We start from the raw sequence: 23,376 nt of genomic DNA, 5'->3' as shown, positions 1-23,376 counted from the left end.
ATGATCATATTCTGTAACTAGCATGTCGGTATATATTCACGACCGCCGGGAATCTTGATCACCATTTACTCGGAGGGGACTGGAGAACAGTTAGCACGAATCTTGATTTAAGCATCCGAATGCCACATACCATCGATCTCGCCGGCCTTGATGTCGTCGGAGACATCTTTGGGGCTGCGGCCATCGACCTGGCAACCGACGGAGAAAGCGGTACCGAGGATCTCAAGGACGGTACCCTTGAGCTCCTTGGCCAGGGAGCGGTGGCGCATCTGGCGAGCGATCTCAACGATCTCGTCGAGAGAGACCGACTTGTTGTGCTTAATGTTCTTCTCCTTCTTGCGGTCACGGGGAGGCTCCTTAAGGGCCTTGATGACCAGGGAAGAGGCGGAGGGCACAACGGAGACAGCGGCCTGACGGTTCTGGATGGTGAGACGAACAGTCACACGGAGACCTTTCTATAGCAGCAAACACGCAACGTTAGCCCTCTATCCCTCAAGATTTTGCAATCGGCTCTTCTTACCCAGTCACCAGTGTTCTTGGCAATATCTTCACCGATCTTCTTGGGGGACAGACCGAGAGGACCAATCTTGGGGGCCAGAGCGGACTGGGCACCGACCTCACCACCAGTCACTCTCAGGTGGCTATGAAATTGTTAGCTGCTGCGCAAAAGGCAATTTGCGCGACTCATTCGGGATGCCAACTTACATGATCTTCACCTCATTGGGGTCGAACTTGGGAGCTGCCCAATGGGTTACATGTTAGTCCGCCAAATCGCTTTCACCAAGGAGATGATACTTACGCATGGCGAGTGCGAAAGGTCGTCAATCGTCCTTGGAAGTTGTCGGGGTGGATAGTACCAGGAAAGAAAGAAAAACGCTGCCACGGCCGAAGGATATTTAGCTGCCGCCCGCGCCTGAGCTAAGCGAGACCCTAGAACGGTAAGTTCGGTAGGGCTCAACCCAACAGTCTCACGTGATATGACGGGCCGGTACGGCTTCCGGCCGTAGAAAGTGAAGCGGATCCATTATATTATTACGGCATTTTGCTTGTATTCAATCGTTGAATCTAGGTAGTTGCTATATTCCAGGGTAACGAACAAAAATCAATAACCGCTAAAGATACAAACGACCCGAGGACCGACGCAAACCTCCCCTTGCTCTCGTCGTGGCCATTACCTCGTCAAATCTAGCTGGTTCCGGAAACAGCAAGTCTGGGGCATCGGGTTAGCAAGTGCTTTCATCGTTGGGTTCTAACTGGTCACTTACTTCATGAGATGCTCCATGAAAGTCTGCAATGAAACATCGTCGGTGAAAATGGTCTGCGAAGTCACACCTCCGCCATATCCTCCTGTCGTGTGCGTTGTCGACGGGTTCAGCTTCGACAGAAGGAAACGTGCTTGGGAGCCACCGGCATCGCAAACAATGAAACGGGGGAGCGGGAAACGGTCAGAAATCAGTTCCTGTGATAACTGGTCAGCGTATATTCGGCAAGCGAGAAATTTCATGTATACGAACCCTGGCGTCTTCCTTCGGTTGTTCGAGGAGCACCTTCAAGTTCTCGTAGCCCTCCTGTTCCTGGTAACCGGCCTTTCTCCATTCGGCGATAGTCTCACCGTGGAAGATGAGGATGTGGAAGAAGGTGTCCAGGAGGAGAATATGGGCCGGCTGGATGGAAGCCGAATCCAAGAGCACAGGCTGGCTTCCTTCGTGTTCCAGGGAGTAAGAATCCAGAGTTGGCTGAATCATGACAAGCGAGTCGCCAACATCTTCGTGGTTAAGCACATGCCGGTAGAAAGCAGTCTCGTCGGGGGAGTTGTTGAACACCTGCAAGAACTGGCTTCGGCGCAGATGGAACATGAACTGAGGGTAAAGCGTGAAGTTCTTCTCCAACCGAAATGACGTCGGATCGTCTTTCCGGTAGTCAGCGAAACGGGAGCAGAGTCGGATGAGCATCCGGTCAACCCATCTGAGCACATCAGGGCCGTCATCGACTTCGGCCTTGAACACAGCGATGCGGGCCATCAACACAGCGGCCGCCTCCTGGTCAAAAGACTGTGCCAGTGTAGGGTCGCCAGCCGGACCACTTAGGTTCCGTGCGACAGTCGTGACCCTAAGGTGATAGTGTCCGGATGAGTGCTGGTAGTATGTGAGGAATTGCATCATTCCTCTTTGGGGGCCTGGTTGCACTGCTGCAGGTCCACCTTGGTTGGCGATTTCGAAGTAGATACCATAGCTCGAGGCAGGGTCAATCCCGCACATCTTCCAGGCGCATGTGTTGCCGATACCGCACTCCGTCTCACCGACAGAGCTCGACTTCTTGTTCAAGGAAACCGCGTGACCGATAAGACCGGTGACCTTGAGCTCCTTGGTAGTCAGCACCTCAAGAGATGCGTTAAAGCCCATGAGCAGATGATCGTTGGCATCCTTGTCAAATATTCTGACGAAGGACTGCTTGAATTGTGACGAGGTAAAACTGTCTGTGAGAAGTATGTGGCCACCCGTGTAGTTGGCAAGGTTCTTCATCTCCAGCATACCGACCTGGTCGAGACAGCCGGCAAAGACATCAACAATGTGTCCGTTATTGGCAGCGCGCTTGGCCATGGTGTCATAGAACTAATATATAATCAGCAAAGCGCCCCTGTCGGAAGACAAGTATACGCACCTTAACGGCCTTCTTGTAGTACTTGATGTTGTCGCGGTCAATGTCATGGTGAGAACGGATTGGCTCCTTCAGCTCAGGACCGACGACATGACCCGGACCCTCGGTGGCCGGACCACTGGTGAAGACCATAATGCGCCCACCGGCATTCTGGAAGGAGGTTTCAAGCAGACCAACGGCGACGCTGAGGGCAGAGCCAGTACATCTGAGGGGTCGCTTGTCATTTGCAACTGGCCACGGGTCACGCTGGAGCTGCTCGAGCACATTCGTGATTTGGAATTCGGCTTGTTGAACGGGGAGGAGGAACCGTGCTGCAGGGCCAAGGGGAGGACGAGCGGGCTGCTGGGGCACGTTCGGACGCAGTCCAGAGGAGAGACCAAGCATCTCCTGCACCTGCTTTGCGGCGTATTCCTTGCTGCCGCGGAATACATAGGACTTGGCGCACTCGGTATAGCCAAGCTCGTGTACTTGTGCCTGTATTTCCCAGTCAACGAGCCATCCGAATAACCCTAGAGTAGATGACCGAGTGTTCCTACCATTGTACCATATGTGATCAGGCCAACCAATGCATTCGCCGGCAACAACGACAGACTCATAATCAGCGAGTCCTTCAGGGCCTTCAGACTGTCATCGTCTTGACAGGTGTCGACGACATAGACAAAGATAGGGGGAGCAGGAGCGGGGCGTGCCAATTGATACTCGATCGTCGTGCTCATCGGGTGGAGCTCCGGGGGTATTGTGCTCTCCGTGATATCCTTGTAGTGAGGGGGAAGAGGGTTGCGCATAAGGCAGAAGGGGCAGATCCAGATTCGGGCCCGAACGTCAACGTTGCTATGTAATGTCAGCTAAAGTCATTCGTGTTTGTGATGCCTCTAAGAGACCGAGAGCCATACGCGTAGGGGTTCAAGACCGCCCGACAAGGCGCCTTGCAGGTGACCGGCTCATATTGTAGCAACGGAGAGTCGGGCTTCTCCTTGAGAGGCGTGTAGACGGCACCGATGGGGACAACAAGGCGGGATGCTTCCTGTAGATAAGTTAGTTATTACCGGGCAGGCGTCAAATTCCCAGACGAACCATGCGAGAGCTTGGAAAGGTGTTCCAGCTGAGTCTGATGCCATCGCGATCCTCGACTTCGCTCCATTGGTCCTTCAACGCTTCGTAGTCCATGTTGGCGGCCTGGGGAACGGGGGTTCCGTCACTTGGGAGACAATGAGGGGGACGTCTAACAGGGCAAGAATGCAGCCAGAAAGAACAGCAGAAAACAACACAGACTGGTCACAGGAGGACCCTCCTATAGCACAACCCAGTCACAAAAAGGACAACGCCAACAGCTGTTGTCCGGAGACTATGCGGGGATCAGGAGACTGTTGTGTGAAGCGGCACTGGTTGCCATAAGGCCAGGTTGCAGCATAACCGGTCGCTGCGGGCGGCCGTACACCGCGCTAGTGCCCTTTAAATACCGGCCCTTCCTCTCCACCACACTCGCTTTTTCTTTTCTTTTCCAAATATTCTTCACACGCCGACTCCTTACCTTTTTTATGGCAGCTTCCATCCACCAAGTTGGTGAACTTGTCTAAAGTGTCGAGCGAAGAGTTACTCCGACCCGTTGCTGGGCACCTGGCTTTGAGAGGACGTTTTGCTCCTTTCGGATAATCTGGGAATCAGCAGAGGTTACATACCCTTCTCACCCCGCTGCAATTGTATCATCGTAATCGAAGACTTTGAATAAAGTAATTGTCGAATTGTCACTGGACCCCTTGGGGGGTTTCATGCTCTCAATTTACATATAAATATCTACCTAAGAACCAGGACCATGGCGTCCTCCCGTTTCCAAAAGCCTGACCCGAAACGCCCGCGTGGTGGAATCTCCGCAAACCGACAACCAAATGCAATAGGAACGTGGCTTCGTGGACCTATCACAATGACGTTAGGTATTCTTCGGTGCCTTCCCCATTTGCTTCAGGAGATAGCTGCGCTTGAAGTAAGTGTTGGGATGAACAATGGTGTCGAGGTCGGTCTGGTTCCACGTCCCGTCCTCCTTAACTCGCTTGATATCTGCTTTGTGGGTGAACTCGAAGACCCGATTGCAAGCAATATGGAACCGCGTTTTTTCAACATCCTCTCGCACTCCACGTAGGACATCCTTGTCATTGACACCGGTGGACTGAAGAAGACCGATCAGGTTGTCAATAGAGAAGTGGCGGTACGGGCATCCATGGGTCTGCCCGACTCCCGGATTCGAATCGCCGAGGATCTTCTGGCACGAGTAGGGGGGGTATCCGCGGCCTCTGCGGTTTTGATCACCGCCCACATCGCCATAAGCGTGGCGAATGTTGTACTTGTAGCGCGAGTTGAACTCGTCGTCCGTAAAGCCCTTGAAGCCCTGGCGCCAGAAAACAATACATTCCTCCAGTGACAGGCCGATTCCCTTGAGGAAAAGCGTATATTGCAATCGTCCGTAGTGCTTCAGGTGGTGATTCTTGCGCAGGTTCATGTGAAGACTGCGCATGCACAGTGGGAAATGTTGAGATAGCCGGTCAATGTTGTTCGCCGTGATCGGTGCGCCATCAACGAATCCCTCGTTCTCCGTGTAAACTGACTCGGCACTTCCAAAGTTCTTCGAAAGGTGATTGAGAATCGGAGTGAGGCGATCGTCTTCGTCCAATCGTGGTAAGGCCCGACCCGTAAGCTGGCAGCCGTTAGTACCATAAATCATTCACAGCGATGGACTGCGTCATACCTCAAGAGCGCGCTCCAATCGAGCTGTGAACTCTGCTATGATCATGCTCAATTGTTCTCTACCCGGTACGTACGCCTTTCCCTTGGACAGGAAAACTGCGCGTCGCTCGACCAACTCCGGCACCTTCTCCCAGTCCACCTTGTACCAGGTCTCATCATCAAGGCGACGGAGACCCGGAGTCGCGCCGAGTAACTGCTCCGAGAGTCTCTGTTTCTCTTCGTCTTCGACCGGCTCCCAGTCAAGATTCAGGCTGTCAATGAAGGCGCGTCGTTCTCTGGTGTCGTCTCGTTGGAAGCGGAACCTGAAAAGCATCGTTTCTGCTCTCACGAACCGCCTGCGGAGTTCCTCAGTGGCCGAGAACGCCAGGCGAAGGATGAAGTGGGAATAATGATCTTTCTGGCGTTCATTCTTTAATCGCTGGTCGGCCGCACCGTTGGAGGAGGATGTATTAGAGGAAAGGGGAAGGTATTTTTGAAGGTGAGGTGTAATATGCGCTTCTGTCTCCGCGGGCGATTTGTTTCGATAAGAACAGGCTTCAATTTCGGCCAAGACTGTTCGAGATTGTAAGCCTATATTCTGAAGCGAGCCTTATGTTTTAAAAACCTTTTAGTCGGTCAATAGCCCATTGTTCAAACTGTTCGAGGGTGATCTCCTCGGTCGGGGGAATCTCATAGAAGTTTAAGCGATGCGGATAGTCCTGTTGCTTGAAGACCGGTGCTGCGAACTGTTTCTTTTTGTGGTCGAGGGTAGCCCTTCTCTTCGGGTCAATTCTGCGGAAGTCTTGTCGGATCATCTTGCTCTGCAACAGCGGGGTTGACGCTATTGAGATCGTGTTGTTTGACCTGACTGAGTTGAGTTCATCTACTGGATGGCTATCGCGCGACGACGCGAAACGCGGCCAACACGCGCCACGGTCACGTGGTGTACAATTCAATGAGCCAGTTTAATTAGGGTGTCAATACTACACCTCAGCAGTAGACTTATGGCAGAATGAAGCACTCGGCCGATTCAATGCTTCATGATCTTAATGTTCATTGCTTATTCTTTACTAAGAGTCCATCAAGAGATCAATAAGAAGCTTCATGCTTGAGAACGTAGGCATTTTCTTTTATGTACCTACGCTCAACATAGTAAAAAGATATGGAGAAGCAATCCATGATGGATACTGTTCTCTGTTCCTGGAAAATAGGTAGCAGCCCGAGATGGAAGATATTGGAGCCTTGCCTACAGTACTAGTAGGTAGGTAATCAACGTCTGCTATTAAATCCGAGAGCAGTAGGGCCGCCAATTATTGCCGGGTCCAATGGGCATGGAAACATTGTCGGAGAAGCCATGGATCAACTTTGCAGCTTCGGGAAAGTCTCCGGTCTCCGCTCACCGATTGCCTAAACGGGCAGCCATCTACAAACCCCACGGAAGCGCCTGCTTTCCCCGGTCTGAGATTATTTGTCGACGTATCACCTGAGCACCGATCTGCCCCGATAAGCTGGGCTTCAATAATATCATCTTACTCGGCCGTTGCCAATTTCCTGTCTGCTCCTTCATAATGTTTTCCTAACCACAATGGCGATAATATAGCGTGTCCGCCATCTTCCCGCGCTTCCTGCCCTGCTTTTACCCTACCCTCAACCGTTTGACGACCCGCCTACCCCGGAACACCAACTGCTTCCAATTTAGAGAATCCTATCACGATAGACAGCTTAACGAAGAACGCGCGAAATGACGGCCACGATCAGGCAGCTCAAAAAGGCAGCCCGGATTATCCTCATTGGTGCTCCTGGTGTTGGCAAGGGCACGCAAACAGAGCGACTCCTCGCCAGATTCCCAGAGCTCGCGTCCATAAGCTCTGGTGACCTTCTGCGAGAAAATGTCCGGAACAAGACTCCTTTAGGTAAGTGACCCTAGCCCGACTGCTCGGGGTCGAAGATTAGAGTCTAACGGTTTCCGCGGATAGGTCTAAAAGCAGAGGCCGCCATGCAGTCCGGCAACCTTGTCCCCGACTCGATGATCCTCGATCTCATATCCTCCGAATTCAAGTCTCGAGGCTGGCTTTCAGCAGCGCCGACCTCATCGATAACCCCCTCCGCGTCCTTCATCCTAGACGGCTTTCCGCGCACGGCCACACAGGCCTCGAGCTTGGAACCCATTGTCCCTGTAAACTTCGTCGTTCACCTTGTTACACCTCCTTCGGTCATTCTCTCTCGGATCGCGTCGCGCTGGGTACACGAGCCATCCGGGAGGGTATACAACACCGATTTCAATGCGCCTAAAGTCCCTGGCAAGGACGACATCACTGGAGAGCCTCTGACTCAGCGTGATGATGACTCGATTGACACCTGGACGCAGCGGTTGAACAAGTTCGAAGAAACGAGCAAGGCATTGTTGGAACACTACCAGCGCAAGGGCTGCCTGTGGCGCGTGGAGGGCGACACGAGCGATGAGATCAGCCCAAAGCTGTTTTCAGAAATTGAGCGACAGTTCTGCTAGAGTACCTGCACTTGCTTCCTACCGGTCCTGGATACCTTCTTGTACTATATATCGGTCCGATTCTGGCCTCTTCTGTTTGTTGGCGTCGCATTCCTGCAGTCCTAGAAGGGCTGCAGACGGAGGCAGTGTTTCTTTTTCTGTCATTACTTACCCCGAGACAGCTAGCATCTTTCGTGGACGAGATATACCTAATGATCAGTCTAACGATGTTAATGATGTGCCGCATTGAAGGCGAATGATCAGACATTCATTCATCACATGGCATGGAGAGAAATCATAACGATGGGGGATATCTATCAATCGTATCATCATACCAAAACAGCAAACGCCCACGCCAGCAACAATATCAACATCCCTCTACTTCTTCCCCTCCACCTCCTTTACAGTTCCCAAATCCTCCAACCCCATCCGGGTCTTATACTCCCTCGGACTCTCCCACTTCCCATCCTTCTTCCGATATCCCTTCCACAACCCCGTCCCCTTAGTCTTAGCCCACCACTCCGCCCCCCGATACTTCCTCTCCGTAGCCGCGCCCCCAAACTCCGCCCCAAACTTCGCCTCATACACCGTCGCCAACCCCCTCCTCAACATCTCAAACGACACATCACGCTTCCGAAACGGAATAGGAAAATCCAGCGCCCGTCGTACAACCACCGTCGCCACAACCCGCTGATATTGGTCCTGTCGGTGCACATACGCCCGTATCCGCCGATTCATCAAATACTCCGTCAACCAATCATGCGCTTCCTTACTAAAGGGTTGCGCCGGTCGTCCGAAGTGTGATAATTCCGGGGCGTCGATTCCAGCAAGGCGAACATGAATCTACATTTTCCCACAATCAGTACCTATACAACACACACGTAAAACAAACTAAAGGCGCGCGGCCGAGCGGGTGGGGAAAGCGAAAGATGAAAACGCACCGTCCTATCCCTCAACTCCTTCTTCGACGTAGGGACCTTCTTCCACGGTAACCAACCCCAGCCCGCGAGTCTTCCACCGGGGGTATGATAAATCCGGAAGTTATCTCCGTCGCCGACACTCGTTACCTGGCCGAGGATACTCCTGCGACGGAGATAGGAGGGCGAGATGTCGACGGCGGTGGGGATTCGTCGGAGGTAGTGTTTGTGGAGGTGGACGGCGCTGAGGATGCCGGTTGTGAGGATTAGGGTTGCGAGGAGGGTTCGGGGTTCGGTGAAGGCGTGCCAGTCTATTATGTCGTTGTTGGAGGGGTCATTGTTGGGGGATGATGTTGATGGTGGTTGTTGGTCCGGGGATGGCGGTTTGGAAGCCCATGGCGGCCATCGCATGACGGCGCATGCTATTGGGTTTGTTTTGGAGGAGGGGAGGGGGTGGTTGTGTGTGGTACCCCCGAAGTGGTGGTGGTGGTGGGGATTGGGTTGGATAGGGGATGTAGATAGTAGGTATTATTGTATGTTTGTTCGGGGGAGGGTTGCCGAGGTGAAGTTTGGCGGTCAGGGAGTAGTGCAGTGTGTGGTGTATATCCACTGCAGACTCGGAGAAGTAGGTATCTACATTTCGGGAAAACTCAAGATTGGGATTATGTGGAGTGTTATTGCTACTGGGTCGGATGTTTTATTCTGGAGATCCTCTGATGTATTTGTACGTTCTAATAGTCATGCTGCCATTATGTATCGACATTGACAACTAAGTATCTTAGGTCATCAAACCAGAACCTGACAATAGAGTGTATTCACAACCGGTGCGCCACAGAATGAAAGGAATTCGTACAAGAGATAAGCGGTATTAACGTGTCGAGGCGTATTCGTGTCTATTTGAGCGTCGCTGGAAGACTGGTCTTGGCTGTCGACGCAGCAGAGTCCACAACCTTCTTGAGCTTTTGCTCTCTGATTTTACGCAGGTATGCGAACAGAAGCACGAAGATGAGTTCGACCCTAGTTGTTGTCAGCATGTTGTTCTCCGGGGGAGGGAGTTTAATCGAACATACCTCTCCTTGGCCATCATCAAGAAGCCTTGCACAAGCAGTCCCTTCAAGATTTGAGGTCCAATTCCCTTGAAAAGGGACAAAGGACCTTCATTTTGAACAATATACCGCATGACTTCACCAAAAGTCTTAAAGGGCTTTCCTTCGCGGCCCGGGGGTGGCCGGGATTGGAGACCAACCTTGGCCACGATTAATGGTTGAGTCGCGATTGTGGCCATCGCCTTGGAGAGAGCACCGAGGACTGCGATCATAATTAGATCCAGCCAAGCGGTTGATGGTCATGTACTTCACTTACGGAAAGCTTCCCAAGGCTTCAGGTTGTTCTTGCCTGGGAAGAGGACGTCCTTTAGACGCTGGTAGGCACCGTAGGTAATTGCGGGATTGATCACCAGGATCAAACTAGCCTTCAGTCCTCGCCATAGTCCAGACCAGCCATCTTCACTCTCGACGACCTCCTTCCCCGTCTCAATCAGGCCCTTCCTCTCTCCCTTAGGTTGTGTCTGTTGCCTTGTGGTGATAACAGCGACGGGGATGGTAAAGATCTGGGCGACTGCGCCTGCCACGGCACCGAGGGAGAGTTCAATGGCAGTTCCCGGAGGTTTAGGCACTCTATTGGATGCCATGTAGAAGGACCTCACCACGGTGTACCAGTAAAAGTAGGCGAAGTTGGTAGACGCCACACCAATCAGCGAGCCGGCGATTCCGGAATATAAGCCCTCGATTCCTTCCTTCTCGACGATCTTGTTGATGGCATCCAAAGTCGACTTGTAGTGGACAGTGTCGTCGGAACCCCCATCTTTGGAATCGCTTGCTTTCTTCACCTGCACCTGAAGCTTGGTCTTGACACTGTATGAAAGCCATGGTATATTAGCGGATTGCGTCTTGCCTTCCAAAATCGGCCACGGATATTTGCATACAGATCGAGAGGGTAGACTAAGGCGTTCGCTAGAACGGCACCGGTGGCACCGGCAACGGCACTTCCCCAGGGTGAGAGCGCGGGTTTCGATTGACCGGCCATTATTGTGAATGTGATAGCAAGGGAATTATCTTAGAGATAGAGGTATATAGTATGATAAGAAGGACCAGGAAATATCGACCAGCGTTGAAGCAGAAAATATGAACGTTCCTTGAGATTTCAGTACCGGACCTATGAGCAGGGTATCTGGCGGTGCGGAAGGATAATTGGCGATATTTCGGAGCGGGGGCTCCAAGGACTCAGGAGAGCCTCGCAGCTCACAATCTAGAAGGGTCGAGAAGAAGAAGGCGACCACACTGTCCAAAGTGAGGCGATCCAAAGCAAAGCGTTGTTGTTGAGTATTTGGTAATGGGCAGATACCTAGACACAAGCCCGGCGAGCGTTGGAGGACAGGGATAACTACTCCAGCCAGACAGTTGCAGGTGAACCTCGGCGCATTCACGGCGCATGACGAAACGAGCCTCGGTCCGATGGCCGGCTTTCTTTTCATACACGGTTGATCGTTATCGGTTGGTCGCGCGCCGGCTTGTTCCACTGCCGTCCCTCCCCACCAACACGCGACGCTACCACCACTCATACTAGCACACACCACCCACCAGCAACCACCATCATTTACCTAGTCTTTTAGCCTTTGCTTTGTTTACCAACGCTGTTGAGCTGGATCTCCCCTGACTAATCATCTAGAGCCTCATCCTTGGAGGTATCTACTGAAAGCGCACGTTCCCCTGTCCAATCTGTCGGGTCCGGGGCATTCATTCCAGTGGACCTCGGATGTCCCCGCCGGAGATATCGCCGTCGTCCTTGGAATGATCACCAAGTCCTGTCGCTGCGTTGGATCTGATAGGTGCTGGTTGAATCTGCATGGCTTACAGAGAGGCTAGTCCGAGTACTACCCAGGGTCTCAGACAAAATGTCCAGCTTTAACGATGCCTCTCCGAAGTTCCTAGTCGCCAAGGCCCTGGTATCTAATTCTTCTTTACTTCCATTTCAACAAACACTTCGATAATAAGATCCCCCAGACTAACGAGTAGCTAGAAAGCTGAACAGGAGGTGTCTAGGGCTACCACTCATGAGCAAGCCTTCCAGGCGGCGGTTGACGTGGTTGAAAACTACATGCAGGCGCTGCAGTTGGTGACCGATTCCAGGGAAAGAAAGCCTCTAGATGCCAAATGCAGAGAATGGTTCTTGCGAGCGGAAGAAATAAAAAAGAACAAGGACTGGCAGGCCGTGGTCCGTATGCATGAGAAAAGCGGTCTTGCTTCGCGATTCCCGAAATCTGCACGTAAACTCACCACTCGGGAGGAAATCATTCTTCTCGAGAGCGCTAAGTTGAATGGCTTTATTTTCCCTCCATGGGGAAATGCCCCAGCCCCGGCAGATTTCGAGCTGGGTGAAGGCCTATTCACGTAGGTATAATCAACCCCCTGGTGTTGAAGGGGTTAATTTACTGACTGGAAACAGTGACAAACCGGATCTTCGTCTGTCCGATGTACAAAAGAGCGTTTTTGCGGGCTGGGAGCGTCCTCTTGAACTACTGTCCAGATATGCAGGAGATGCCAACAATCTGGAGTCCACACTGCCTGTGATGTCGGTTTCAGGGCCAACAGATCTGGTACAGGATATGTTGACAGATTGCTCCGTTGTGGCCAGTCTTTGCGCTGCTATATCAAGGTCGGAACGTGGCCTAGATAAGGTACAGCAAAATCCATATCTTTAGAAGAAAACATGCGTCTAACAGCATCAGCATCATCTCCCTATAATCTTTCCCTGTGAATACGGGCAGGTGAACCCCAGAATTTCGCCTTGTGGAAAATACATATTCCGATTCTACTTCAATGGATGCTTCAGGAAAGTTGTCATTGATGATCGCTTGCCATCTTCCAAAACATCAAGAGCACTTCATGTTGTTGATAAGAAACATTCGAACTATATATGGCCAGCCTTGGTAGAGAAGGCATATCTCAAACTCCGTGGCGGAGGCTATGACTTCCCTGGAAGCAACTCTGGGACAGACCTGTGGGTGTTGACAGGTTGGATTCCCGAGCAGGTCTTCCTTCATCACGATGATGTGACCGCAGAGCAACTCTGGAGACGGCTGTTCAAGCGTTTCTGTAGCGGCGACGTCCTGTTGACTGTAGGCACCGGTAAACTGACTGAGAGGGAACAGAAAGAGCTAGGTTTCGTGGGTGAACATGATTACGCCATCTTGGATATGAGAGAGGTCAAAGATCGTCGGCAGATGCTTGTGAAGAATCCATGGGCGGGTGATGATGTCACCGCTGGAGACATTGCAAACTGTTTCGATCCGAGAGATGCTCATACCCAGTCTTCGTCTCTACCCAGAACCTATTGGATGGATAGTGAACGTGTTCTGCAGAACTTCGAGAATCTGTATTTGAACTGGAACCCTGGGATTTTCCAGTACGGGGAAGATATCCACTTCACATGGGACCTTTCTACTGCGAGAAGTGTAGCCGGCTGCTTTGCGAAGAACCCTCAATTTGCCATTACCTCTGAGGCCGGGGGCAGAGTCTGGCTGTTGCTTGGCAAACACTTCAAGACAGCAGAATCGGAAGACCTACTAGGGGGCAATGGGGAAAGTGAAGAGCCGGGGTTCATTAGCATATACGTATTCAAGGCGAATGGGAAACGGGTCGCATTAAGCGAAGGCGCGCTTCATCGTGGTCCCTACGTTGACTCACCAAACACACTCATGAGGCTGGAACTGCCACCAGGCGCGATCTACACTGCTGTGATTTCTGAGCAATCACTGCCTGCTGCGAGCCAGAATTTCACATTGTCGGCCCTCTCCAATAATCCAATCCTTCTCACGCACGCTGAGAATCAATACAGTTGTCTAACCAAGACCCAGGGATCATGGACATCTTCCACCGCAGGAGGAAACGCCGAGTCCGCTCGGTACCCCTTCAACCCCCAGTTCACACTCGAGATTCACGACTTGACAGATATCTCCATCCTACTCGAACCGTCCGAGCCGGAGCTCGCCACCCATGTCAAATTGTTCTGGTCCAAGGGACAGCGTGTGACTAGGGTTCGAAGCCGTGATATCATCACTGACAGTGGCGACTACCGCCGGGGCGGAGCTTTCGCAGAGAAAAGGAGGCTTGACGAAGGGGTGTACACTATCGTCTGTTCCACCTTCGCTCCAGACCAGCTTGGACGCTTTACTCTCTGGGTTTCATCATCGATTCCGTGCAAAGTGAAACCACTTGCGCCAGAAGCAGCTGGGCGACGAGTGACCCTATCGGATCTTGGTATCTTAACTCCTGGAAGGGATCGAATGTTGGCCCCATTGGAGACGACGCGATTGACACGGATCAAATTGATCGGGAGAAGTAGACGGTCTACGATTGGGAATCGCGCCGTTGGACCTTCACCCATGTTGATGACGGTAGAGCTTGGTCAGGGGCCATACAAGGAAATATTGGCTACCTCCGAAGATGGAAACCACAGCGATGCCATATCGGGAGTACGGATTGAGGATTTTAATCTGCACCCAGGCCTGGAAGACCAGGGTGGAGCCTGGATCGTCATCGAGCGGATCGGAGGGCCTGGAGGGCAGGTTGAGGATCATTTTGAAGTCGAGGCTTTGGCCGAGGAAAAGGTGGATATTGGAGAATGGATCGTCGAAGAGGCATGACTGGGGATGCTTTCTTTGTCCTGAGAGCGGGAGCTCATGTCCATCGAGAAGATAGTGTAAAAGATACTCCGATAGGGAGTGATTACTATGTACCAAAAGAAAACCCATTAAATTCTGGAGTTGCTTTATCTCTAGATTTGGGAAAGAGGGTGCCCTCGATCTATCTGTCCAGACTCTAGAGAGAGAGAGAGAGAGAGATAAGGAGATAGGGTCAGGAACGCTAAGCGCACCAACGTCCCGCTTGGCGCAGTTCCACCCAACGTCATCCCCGCCTGCATTGTGCATCTTCTCCTGCATCCCAACCATTGCAGCTCTTCCCCCGGACGTCCCCGTTCCACCCACCCAATGGCGAGCACCATTCCAGCTAGCTTGCGATCTGCAGACATTGGACGATATGCCTTGAGAGCAGCGCAGCTCGAAAACGCGAAGCCCGTCATTGCCTACTGGTGTAAGTGTTGTTGATGCGTAAGTTACTGCCTGAGTGCAAGCATATGAACTGACTGGTGATCGCCCCTAATTACAGGCAACTTCTGGATCGTGAATCAGATTATCGGGCGGGGTCTACACACTTCTGACGACGATGTCAAGCTATACATAACAGAACTGATGGACAAGTTGGAGAAGGTACGCCGGATGCGGCACGTACAGATTATGGCGCAGTTTCTGGAAACTGACAGATTTCCTGTCTGAGTTCAGTTCAAGAGCGAAAACACCGATAATGATACAGTGATGGATGCGGTGGCGGCCAATGCCTACGTGGAGCAGTTCGGGCTGGAGGTACTTGGCCGTGCGGAAGCGGCCATGAAGGCCAACAAAGTGACCAAGTAGGTTCCGTCCCTTCGACGTGATCAGCACAGCAGCTGATCCGATACCAGACAAACCGCAGATACCTTTCAGGCTGCCGCAACCTTTCTCGAACTGTGCCAGATCTGGACCAATCCTTCGGAACCCGAGGTTGCTGCGAAGATCAAGTTCTCCAAGTATCATGCTGTGAGAATTATAAAGGCTATTAAGGCTGGAGAGGATCCTAACGCATCCAATCCGGTGGCTACTGAGGAGGATGAACTAGAAGCGCTCATGGAAGAAACAAAGCAGGACGATCCCGAAGTGCAGGCCATTGTCGGATCGCTAGCCGCGCGCCCTGGGCAGCCGTCTGTCGAAGAGGTGCCCGATGATACTCTACAGCCTTCACAATCGCCTCCTGTTCTACCGGAGCCTCCCACCACATTTGCCGATGTCTCCGCTGCTCACTATAAAGCCGAACCTACGTCTCCGAATGCGGAGAGTGATACGGAGCCAGGTGCACCGTTGAATCTTCCCTCGGCCCCAGAGACGTTCGCCTCCCATTCTACATCTGTGCCCAACCTCCCGGACACACCGGCGGATATCGGCGCAAGGTCTCCCCAAGCGCGCGCCAACTCATTCCACTCATTCCCTCCACCGTCCTCAATCCCGCCTTCAAGTCCGCCAGCAGCATCTCATGATGCAAGCTCTTTCTACACTAAACCGACAACCGGTGCTGGTCCTCCACCGCCGTTTGTTCAGTCTTCCTCAGCAACAGTGCCCGTTGTTTCCCGCCCAACGCCTCCAAGTATTCCGTCACCCATCTCTCCAGCACCTGCACCTGTGGCTTCTAACTCCAGCCGGATGAACGCGCAGTCGGTCGATGACCAGGCCATAGCGCTTGCGCAGAAACATGCCCGCTGGGCCGTATCGGCCTTGACCTTTGATGATGTGAACACGGCGATCAAGGAACTCAAGAATTCACTCCGATATCTCGGTGCAGAGTAAAGGGGAGGGCGATGATAGATGAATTTGTGTGCACTTGCACACGGCGAGAACCACCTAGTCTTTGTTGATGTGAGCATGTCTGAGCCATGAACAAGCCTTTCTTTTATGACCTGACTCCAGGCTACACTTGATCTGATAGTGAACCATAATGACAACGAATCATGCCGTGATCTGCAGTCTACGAACCAAGCTAAAGCTGGCACTCGCTTTATCCTTACTGTATACTGTAGTCTGTTTTACCACTGATAACCCATCTCCACCATCAACCCCACGCCCCGGCGCACCATTTGCCAACATCTTCTACCATTCAATCCCCATGCGACATGTTCACACCCTCACACGCTCACACTGCTATAGCAACAAGGCTGGCTCACATTCACTTCACTTCTCAGCCACATGTATATAAACATGGAGCGTGTCCCCTCTCTGTTCGTTTCATCTTCTACACCTTCCTATTCTACACCTGCTGTACTGATCCCCCTTTCCCTTTCCCTTTCCCTTTCCCATCTCACATTCAACCCCAACCATTCAAAGACCATCACCATCACCATGTCCACCACCAGCAGCATGGAAGAATCCATGAAAGACCTCCTCGACCGTGGCGAAGTCAAGCCCTCCTGGCGCGACAAACAATTCGTGCATTTCCTCGACCTCAAAGAAGCGTACGGCCGCGAGTTCCTCGCCCGCGTCAAAGAACACACCGAGTCGACCGGCTTCAGCTGGGCTGACCTCGCCAAGTTCGAGAACGAGAGACGTACCTGTGCCAAGATGTTTGTCGATAAGTTTGGCATGACCTACTGGGGAACATCTGAAAATCGACAGAAGTATCTCCAGGAAGAGTGTCTGGCTGATCCGGACACGCTTTGTAAATATCCTGAGCGACGGGATGAGTATGTCTGGTATCATCTTCACTTCATTGCATCGCTCATGGTCGATATAGGATTGTTCGGACGATCATGGTACTGTTGGAACGGAAAGCGAAGGTGTATTCGAGGATGAGTACAGAGAAACCGAAGGTTTGTTGTTTTTGTCATGCTGGTTCCTGATCTCTTCCATCTCTCGACTAGCATATCATCTTGGCCTTGATACTAACCCAATGACTGATAACAATCCAGCCCCTCATCGCCAAACCAACCATCACCAGCAGCAATGCCACCACTGCCCCCATCACAACTCCCACCCCCCGAGCAAGCACCCAACCAACCGCAACATCCAGCACCCCCCAGAAATGTCCTACCTCCAACCCCAACCTCAATTCCAAATCCAAACGCAAACAGTCCACCGTCCTGCCCAAAGAAACCGACGAAGACTACACCGAGCTTCAATCCTCATCTGAAAAGCCCATTTACAAGCTCCCTCGAACTCGAGCCATCTCCAACGCCATCCGACCCTTCAAATCCTTCCTGACCGAAACAGAATCCGAAGCCGAACTTGAACCAACCTTCAAGAAGACCCAGAAACCCTCCCAGTCCAAGAAAAAGCTAAATCCTCATCACCACCAACAGCAGCAGCAGAATCCCATTCATCACACCAACCCATCTACAGAGGAAACTCCCAGACCCCCCAAAGTCAAGAAATCCTCCCTCCTCGCTCCCCCTCCCCCTCCTCCTATGGGCACACTCATCCACAAGAACACTCCCTCCTCCTCCACCACCACCCCTACACCCTCCAACACAAAAACCATGACAGCATCCTCAGCAAACTACGCCCCCACCACCACCTTCCTCACTACCGCCACCAACCAACCGGGCATGGCCCCCGTCTGGATCCCCTACGAGGAATTCACCTCCACAGCCGCATTCCTCGACTACATGGCCGACCAATGCAACCTCGTGGAATGGAACCCGACAGCGCAATTAAGCCGCGAGGATACGGGGTTATTTGCATCCAGCTCGCCCGCTAACTCGGTGATCGCGGCGTCGGTGAGATTCGATTGGTCCGATTTCGAAATCCGGGTCCGTCAGGGCCATAATGAGGATTGGGTGATTGTGCAGAGGGAGTTGGTGAGGGCTTGGAGGGGTGAAGCGGCTGCTGTTGCTGCTGTTGCTGCTGGTGAGGGGGAGATGGAGGCGAGGGAATTTAGAATTAGGGTGTTACTTCATGTGCTTGGTTAATCAACATAGGATTAGTCAGTTGAGAGTTATTGATGGATGGTTAAGTTGATTAATTAATCTATGAGGGAGGGGTTGGGGAGGTGTTCTTTTGCTTTTCTTTTTTTCTTTTTATTTGATTTGCTTTGGATTGGTTTTGCGATTGAGCAGCTTAATGTTGATTGTGGTCAGTTGTATGTATGTATACTTCTGGCCTGGGGTTATGTGGTGTTCCTATTTATGCTGCGGTTGGATCGTGTCTTTTTTCTTTTTATTTTTCGTTTGTTGAAAATGGTGGTGGAGGCTTTTTATTTGTCGCTTGGTTTGGTTTTAGGGAAGGCATCCACATGGGCTATTTGAGGACAGAAATTGCCTGATCAGGAAGCAGGAGATCAAAAACCATGTATGAGCTTGTCTATCTACACATTTACAAAAGTACGAAAGTAATGAATGAACCATTTGAATTCCAGCTACTTCTTAGCTGCATGATAGTCGGATAGCTAAGCCAGTTCCAGTTCGGCCAGACTTCCAGCACGAACCACGGGCTGGATGATCGGCCACGGTCCCATGGTACCTGATTTCGCTTTGCCTGGGGAAAAGGAAAAAAAGGTCGGAGAATAACCGGTAGGTTTTTGATTATTTTCCCCCTTTTTTTTTTTTTTTTTGTTTTCTGATTTCTTCCAGGCAAATGCCGAGAGATCTCCGATCTTTCTTCCTTTCTTTCTTGGGGGGTGTAGGGAGTACGTAAAATGTGCAGTGTGCACTGATGGCTTAGCTTAGGCTGTTGGTCAAGACATGTAGAATCATCATGGCGGTAGCATCATTATTGACACCGTTATCAATGCTGAGAAGAATACCACAGCTTAGCTGTCTGAATTGGGCAGGATATGGGGCAAGCCCATCCTCCATCCAGACTATGAGGAGACGAGCGCAATTGGAATCGCTCGCCCACTATGTACGAGGCCCGCAAACCTGGAAGTGGACGGACGCAGAGTCAATAGTGTCCGCTTTACCTTTGGGCCAGCGGCTTGTCACTGACGGGAATAAGTACCGGTCGATACTAGAGAGTAGATAGACGGTCGATGCTCTGCTTCACCCGAGCACTTGCAGATGGTGATACGTGCAGAGGTCAAATGCCGAAGCTATGCGCCAACTCAAAGGAACCAAGTGCACTCTGTTCGCCGCACAAGAATCATCATCAAATAATAATCTTAAAGGACCCCCACCAGCCCTGACTCGTAATATGAGACGCAGATCATTCGATTATTCCCTGTCGGTGATCACACCTGCCTGGGCGGTTTCCATCGCACGGGATCTCGCGGCTCCTTCTGGCCATCTCGTCATGATATGTCGCTTGCCTGTGGTGATCGATCGTCTGCTTTCTTTCTTTCCTTCTATCCATCGTTCCCGTCCGTGTTCCATCTTCGTTCCCAACGGATTCAGCATCAATTTTGCAGTCATTCCCCTTGCCCTCTTAGGGCAGTGGCTACCCACTTAGACGCGGGACTATGATCGGACGGTGTCCCTGAAGAACGGAAAACGTCCCACAACGCGTGCTTGGCAGGGGAGGGATGATGAATTAATTTGTCGGCCTTGGTCGACAAGTCTTAACTGCCCACTACTGTACGAGGGAAAACCCAGCGGGAACATCCACCGAGCCGGCGAAATTTCTAGACGCGGCGGTAGCGGAGTTCGTTCGGGATGCGGTTTTGGCGAGAGTCCAGCGTCACCCGCGGCAAGAGTGATAAACTCCGGAACACCAGGAGATGAGGAAGATCAGAAAGTATGGAATGTATGGGGAAGCACCGAGGGAACCCATGGGAGAGAGAGGGTGGTGGTGGTGGGTGCCCGGAACTCGGTAGATTAGCATCTAGTAGTATAGTGAGTGTGTAGTGAGTGTGTAGTCATCCTGCAACCTCCCGGGCTCCTCGAGTCGAAAGAGGACATCCGACGCAGGGACAAAAGAGCTTCACGCTTGGATGAGATAGATAAATAGCACCGGTTTGATCAGCTGCTGGCCCATTACGGTGGTGCCTGTCTCAGCCCGAACGATAGTGGACACTGTAGTGCCGCCATAGTGAGGCCGTGAGATTAGATGCTGAACAGCTGATTCTGATAAATGGTGGAATCCCGGACCAGGATCGCTCCTGCCTCATCCTGTTCCCTGCCTGCTCCTTCCCCCGTCTCTTTCTTCTCTTCGCCTCCCCCTCGCCCTCCTCCTTTTCTTCCCTCTCTCTTCCTTCCATCTTTCCCCTCTCTTTGCCCCCCCCCCCCGCGTGGAATTTAACTCAAACCAACCCAACCTTCCGACCTCACTGCCACCCACCCCCCCTGACATCCGTCCCTTACGTGTGGTGACGCTCTTCCTGCTTCCCCTCCCCCTTTTCCTCCCCGCATTCTTCAATTTTGTTTGCGCTCGGGTGCGGGGTGTCTTGTCGGCCAGCAGTCCGCATTTCGCATCAAGCCTTCCTAAGAAGAAAGTACCACAGGGTGGTCCTGTTTGCATTCCAATCTTCATCTCGTGTCTCATTTTCATTCCATAATGGCCGACGACCAAAGCAAAAAGCCTGCCGTCCTGATCGTTGGTGGTTTAGGTACGCTTCCCCCCTTGTGCACCCGTCCCCATTCCCAGGAGGTCTTGGCTGACGGACGACGCCGTGTGTCGTAGGATTTATCGGTCGCCATCTCGCCCTCTATCTGCATGAAAACAACTTGGCCTCCGAGGTCCGACTAGTCGACAAGGTTCTGCCCCAGCTGGCGTGGCTGGCCCCTGAGTTTCAGGAAGCTTGCTCAAAAGACAAATTCGTCCAGGCTGATGCCAGTCGTGAACGTGAGTTACGGAGAGCCTGTTTCTAGGTGGCCACAGCAGTGATAGCTGACTTTTGCTGGGTGGAACTCTAGAGCACTTCCCTCGTATCTTCGACCGTGCCAATGGCGAGCAATTTGACTATGTGATCAACTGCGGAGGTGAAACGAGGCATTCGCAACCCGATGATGTCTACGAAGTCCGCAGTTACGCCCTCACTGTTGCCCTGGGTCGTGAAGCCGCCCGGCGAGGCATCCGCTCTTTCGTCGAGTGCTCGACCGCTCATGTCTACAAAAGTGGCTCGAGTCCGCGCAAGGAAGATGACAAACTGCAGCCATGGCACAAGCTGGCTAAGTGGAAGATGAAGGCCAGCGAGGAGCTGCAGAAGATCCCAGGTCTCAACTACTGCTTGATGCGTCTGCCCCATGTTTACGGAGAATACGACTCGGGCTACTTCGCAATGGGAATCTGCCTGGCTCGTGTTCACCTGGATATGCAGAAGGATTTGGAGCTGCTATACACCAAGGATCTGAAGATCAACACCGTTTACGTCAAGGACGCGGCCAGCGCATTGTGGAAGGCAGCTGAATGGAGGGCCAGCGCCCCGACGGACGGGACCGCTCCTATCGCTTTCAACGTTGTTGACCATGGCGATACTCGTCAGGAGCACATTGCACAAGCCCTGTCTGAAGTATTTGGGTTGAAGTGCGACTTTTTGGGCTCCCTGGCTTCCCAACTGGCAAAATTAAACCTCGACGATGTTGTGGACGACATGAACGAGGAGTGCTTGCAGGGCTGGGCCGATTTGATCGAAGAGAAAAAGATCGAACGACCCGGACCTATTAGCCCATTCCTGGAGAAGGACGTGATCAAGGATCAAGACATGTCTCTGGATGGCACGCTATTCGAAAAGACCGTTGGGTGGGAGCCTACTCGAGAGCGCTTCGATGCCGATGCTGTACGAGCCATGGTGGACAGCTACAAGCGAATGGACTGGTGGCCATAGACGACTTACACATGATATTTTGCTTCGACTTTCTCGACCTGACCTCCACATGAGTATAACAGCCGCGGTGCTGACGACCTACGAAAGCTGTTATACTCCCACCGTGCATGATTACGGAGTCCCATCAGAATACACCGACTTGACCCGACCTTCGGGCAAAAAGCACATAGACCTGTCGCATCGGCATCCACTCATCTCAAGTTCACATGTTGTATACCACGGACCGTTTTGCATGTAATCTGTAATGTTCTGTTTGGGTCTGGGTTTTATTCTTGAGCAACTGGTATGTTCTATATCCTTCTTGCGTTTCACATTCTTCTGTCGCTGGCTGGGGTTGAATGGTGCGTCCTTCTGATGATGAACATCATACACAATAGACTACTTGAATTCTGCACTGCATATGGATAGGTTGAGCCTTTTCCTTGATGTTGACCATATATAATCCTACTCGTCTCGCTTGCGTATGGATGGATACCTCCCTCTCCACTTTACCTTTCTATTTTCTTCTGGAATCCCTTTTTGTACCTTTACTTTTGCATCGACGAGGCATGACAGAACTCTTGATGTGTTTCATAAGCATGGTATTATCCCACCGTGCTTTCTCGGTTAGAGCAGAATCTTATATCGTGAGACTAGCGTCTTCAGATCGTTTAGCGTGTCCACTACTGCTTTCTTCTCAATGCATTAGCTTTCATCTGGTTCTACCCATACTTCGTCTCGTGCTAAGTAAGAGTACCCAAGTCATAGTATTATTACTAGTAGTATTATATCTCTGATCAATCTCACCAATCAAAAGAAATCTAGCAGAATATTTTTCATAAATAATTTAGTACTACATTATGCGCACTGTACTGATTGAGTTTTGGTATTGCAGAATGCAAGCACTTCCTAAGCAAGGTATCTATTGATCCTGTATTGATTCCACTTGGATTCAGATGTCTTGACTGCAGAGATGTATATAATATTGATGTATAGGGTTGAGGATGTCTCTTTCTTTCGTGGCTTTTATGTCTTTTTTTTTTCTCTTTTGAGATTGATTTTCTTGTCTTCGTCTGCGGGGTCAATGGGAGCTGGTCTTGGATCAAGGAGAAAGGACCCAAGGGAGGCGTGGCGAAAACCAAGACCGGAGATAGGCAAGCAAACTGGTGATGGGTCAATGACCCCTTGCATGTTCATCGTGTCCACGTGAAACAGGGCG

The 23,376-nt window shown here is 51.7% G+C and overlaps 10 protein-coding genes across 10 annotated transcripts; 5 read left to right on the top strand and 5 right to left on the bottom strand.

Annotated features, from left to right (window-relative positions):
- Positions 1–65: 65 nt before the first annotated feature.
- Positions 66–803, bottom strand: BO94DRAFT_541800 (60S ribosomal protein uL11; the record flags this gene model as incomplete). The annotated part of the gene is made up of 5 exons (XM_025613060.1): positions 66–79; positions 131–455; positions 521–641; positions 706–739; positions 800–803. 5 exons carry the CDS (start codon positions 801–803, stop codon positions 66–68), a joined length of 498 nt encoding a protein of 165 aa, XP_025472445.1.
- Positions 804–1,151: 348 nt separating this feature from the next.
- Positions 1,152–4,025, bottom strand: sec23 (GTPase-activating protein SEC23). Its single transcript, XM_025610671.1, has 7 exons — positions 3,733–4,025; positions 3,552–3,682; positions 3,195–3,489; positions 2,662–3,132; positions 1,515–2,612; positions 1,266–1,459; positions 1,152–1,210 (listed from the first exon to the last, which is right to left on the bottom strand). The coding sequence occupies exons 1-7, from the start codon at positions 3,823–3,825 to the stop codon at positions 1,186–1,188; spliced, it is 2,307 nt and encodes a 768-aa protein (XP_025472444.1). The 5' UTR covers positions 3,826–4,025; the 3' UTR covers positions 1,152–1,185.
- A 136-nt stretch (positions 4,026–4,161) lies between these two features.
- Positions 4,162–6,245, bottom strand: BO94DRAFT_571235 (DNA primase subunit PRI2). The gene is made up of 3 exons (XM_025614862.1): positions 6,002–6,245; positions 5,399–5,949; positions 4,162–5,347 (listed from the first exon to the last, which is right to left on the bottom strand). Exons 1-3 carry the CDS (start codon positions 6,189–6,191, stop codon positions 4,586–4,588), a joined length of 1,503 nt encoding a protein of 500 aa, XP_025472443.1. The 5' UTR covers positions 6,192–6,245; the 3' UTR covers positions 4,162–4,585.
- Positions 6,246–6,834: 589 nt separating this feature from the next.
- BO94DRAFT_562334 (adenylate kinase ADK2) lies at positions 6,835–8,216 on the top strand. Its single transcript, XM_025614281.1, has 2 exons — positions 6,835–7,289; positions 7,353–8,216. Exons 1-2 carry the CDS (start codon positions 7,118–7,120, stop codon positions 7,883–7,885), a joined length of 705 nt encoding a protein of 234 aa, XP_025472442.1. The 5' UTR covers positions 6,835–7,117; the 3' UTR covers positions 7,886–8,216.
- BO94DRAFT_530420 (thermonuclease family protein) lies at positions 8,128–9,318 on the bottom strand. The gene is made up of 2 exons (XM_025610670.1): positions 8,806–9,318; positions 8,128–8,707 (listed from the first exon to the last, which is right to left on the bottom strand). Exons 1-2 carry the CDS (start codon positions 9,190–9,192, stop codon positions 8,243–8,245), a joined length of 852 nt encoding a protein of 283 aa, XP_025472441.1. The 5' UTR covers positions 9,193–9,318; the 3' UTR covers positions 8,128–8,242.
- A 174-nt stretch (positions 9,319–9,492) lies between these two features.
- BO94DRAFT_530419 (putative peroxisomal carrier protein) lies at positions 9,493–11,220 on the bottom strand. Its single transcript, XM_025610669.1, has 4 exons — positions 10,766–11,220; positions 10,144–10,694; positions 9,852–10,089; positions 9,493–9,798 (listed from the first exon to the last, which is right to left on the bottom strand). Exons 1-4 carry the CDS (start codon positions 10,864–10,866, stop codon positions 9,675–9,677), a joined length of 1,014 nt encoding a protein of 337 aa, XP_025472440.1. The 5' UTR covers positions 10,867–11,220; the 3' UTR covers positions 9,493–9,674.
- Positions 11,221–11,734: 514 nt separating this feature from the next.
- BO94DRAFT_482410 (calpain-like protease PalBory) lies at positions 11,735–14,605 on the top strand (the record flags this gene model as incomplete). The annotated part of the gene is made up of 4 exons (XM_025608891.1): positions 11,735–11,785; positions 11,860–12,230; positions 12,286–12,517; positions 12,569–14,605. The coding sequence occupies 4 exons, from the start codon at positions 11,735–11,737 to the stop codon at positions 14,483–14,485; spliced, it is 2,571 nt and encodes an 856-aa protein (XP_025472439.1). The 3' UTR covers positions 14,486–14,605.
- A 225-nt stretch (positions 14,606–14,830) lies between these two features.
- On the top strand, positions 14,831–16,276 carry BO94DRAFT_455131 (uncharacterized protein; the record flags this gene model as incomplete). The annotated part of the gene is made up of 4 exons (XM_025607636.1): positions 14,831–14,933; positions 15,009–15,127; positions 15,182–15,309; positions 15,361–16,276. The coding sequence occupies 4 exons, from the start codon at positions 14,831–14,833 to the stop codon at positions 16,274–16,276; spliced, it is 1,266 nt and encodes a 421-aa protein (XP_025472438.1).
- A 549-nt stretch (positions 16,277–16,825) lies between these two features.
- On the top strand, positions 16,826–18,390 carry BO94DRAFT_541792 (uncharacterized protein; the record flags this gene model as incomplete). The annotated part of the gene is made up of 3 exons (XM_025613059.1): positions 16,826–17,166; positions 17,217–17,292; positions 17,392–18,390. The coding sequence occupies 3 exons, from the start codon at positions 16,826–16,828 to the stop codon at positions 18,388–18,390; spliced, it is 1,416 nt and encodes a 471-aa protein (XP_025472437.1).
- A 2,223-nt stretch (positions 18,391–20,613) lies between these two features.
- BO94DRAFT_530415 (NAD-dependent epimerase/dehydratase family protein) lies at positions 20,614–22,662 on the top strand. The gene is made up of 3 exons (XM_025610668.1): positions 20,614–20,960; positions 21,035–21,196; positions 21,268–22,662. Exons 1-3 carry the CDS (start codon positions 20,909–20,911, stop codon positions 22,176–22,178), a joined length of 1,125 nt encoding a protein of 374 aa, XP_025472436.1. The 5' UTR covers positions 20,614–20,908; the 3' UTR covers positions 22,179–22,662.
- Positions 22,663–23,376: the final 714 nt, after the last annotated feature.

Source organism: Aspergillus sclerotioniger (assembly GCF_003184525.1).
Source record: "Aspergillus sclerotioniger CBS 115572 chromosome Unknown BO94scaffold_2, whole genome shotgun sequence".
In the NCBI taxonomy this organism is placed as follows: Eukaryota; Fungi; Ascomycota; class Eurotiomycetes; order Eurotiales; family Aspergillaceae; genus Aspergillus; species Aspergillus sclerotioniger.
The sequence above is the reverse complement of the archived record's forward strand: the minus strand, read 5'-3'. Positions and strand labels throughout refer to the sequence as shown.

Coding starts and splice junctions, on each gene's coding strand:
- sec23 (XM_025610671.1), bottom strand. CDS start 3,825: ATGGACTACGAAGCGTTGAAGGACCAATGGAGCGAAGTCGAGGATCGC. Junction 3,683..3,732: donor CCTTTCCAAGCTCTCGCATG/GTTCGTCTGGGA, acceptor ACTTATCTACAG/GAAGCATCCCGCCTTGTTGT. Junction 1,211..1,265: donor TTCATGGAGCATCTCATGAA/GTAAGTGACCAG, acceptor CCGATGCCCCAG/ACTTGCTGTTTCCGGAACCA.
- BO94DRAFT_571235 (XM_025614862.1), bottom strand. CDS start 6,191: ATGATCCGACAAGACTTCCGCAGAATTGACCCGAAGAGAAGGGCTACC. Junction 5,950..6,001: donor GGCTATTGACCGACTAAAAG/GTTTTTAAAACA, acceptor AATCTCGAACAG/TCTTGGCCGAAATTGAAGCC. Junction 5,348..5,398: donor GATTGGAGCGCGCTCTTGAG/GTATGACGCAGT, acceptor AACGGCTGCCAG/CTTACGGGTCGGGCCTTACC.
- BO94DRAFT_562334 (XM_025614281.1), top strand. CDS start 7,118: ATGACGGCCACGATCAGGCAGCTCAAAAAGGCAGCCCGGATTATCCTC. Junction 7,290..7,352: donor CCGGAACAAGACTCCTTTAG/GTAAGTGACCCT, acceptor TTCCGCGGATAG/GTCTAAAAGCAGAGGCCGCC.
- BO94DRAFT_530420 (XM_025610670.1), bottom strand. CDS start 9,192: ATGCGATGGCCGCCATGGGCTTCCAAACCGCCATCCCCGGACCAACAA. Junction 8,708..8,805: donor AGGAGTTGAGGGATAGGACG/GTGCGTTTTCAT, acceptor GGGAAAATGTAG/ATTCATGTTCGCCTTGCTGG.
- BO94DRAFT_530419 (XM_025610669.1), bottom strand. CDS start 10,866: ATGGCCGGTCAATCGAAACCCGCGCTCTCACCCTGGGGAAGTGCCGTT. Junction 10,090..10,143: donor GAAGCCTTGGGAAGCTTTCC/GTAAGTGAAGTA, acceptor TTATGATCGCAG/TCCTCGGTGCTCTCTCCAAG. Junction 9,799..9,851: donor TTGATGATGGCCAAGGAGAG/GTATGTTCGATT, acceptor GACAACAACTAG/GGTCGAACTCATCTTCGTGC.
- BO94DRAFT_530415 (XM_025610668.1), top strand. CDS start 20,909: ATGGCCGACGACCAAAGCAAAAAGCCTGCCGTCCTGATCGTTGGTGGT. Junction 20,961..21,034: donor CCTGATCGTTGGTGGTTTAG/GTACGCTTCCCC, acceptor CGTGTGTCGTAG/GATTTATCGGTCGCCATCTC. Junction 21,197..21,267: donor GGCTGATGCCAGTCGTGAAC/GTGAGTTACGGA, acceptor GTGGAACTCTAG/AGCACTTCCCTCGTATCTTC.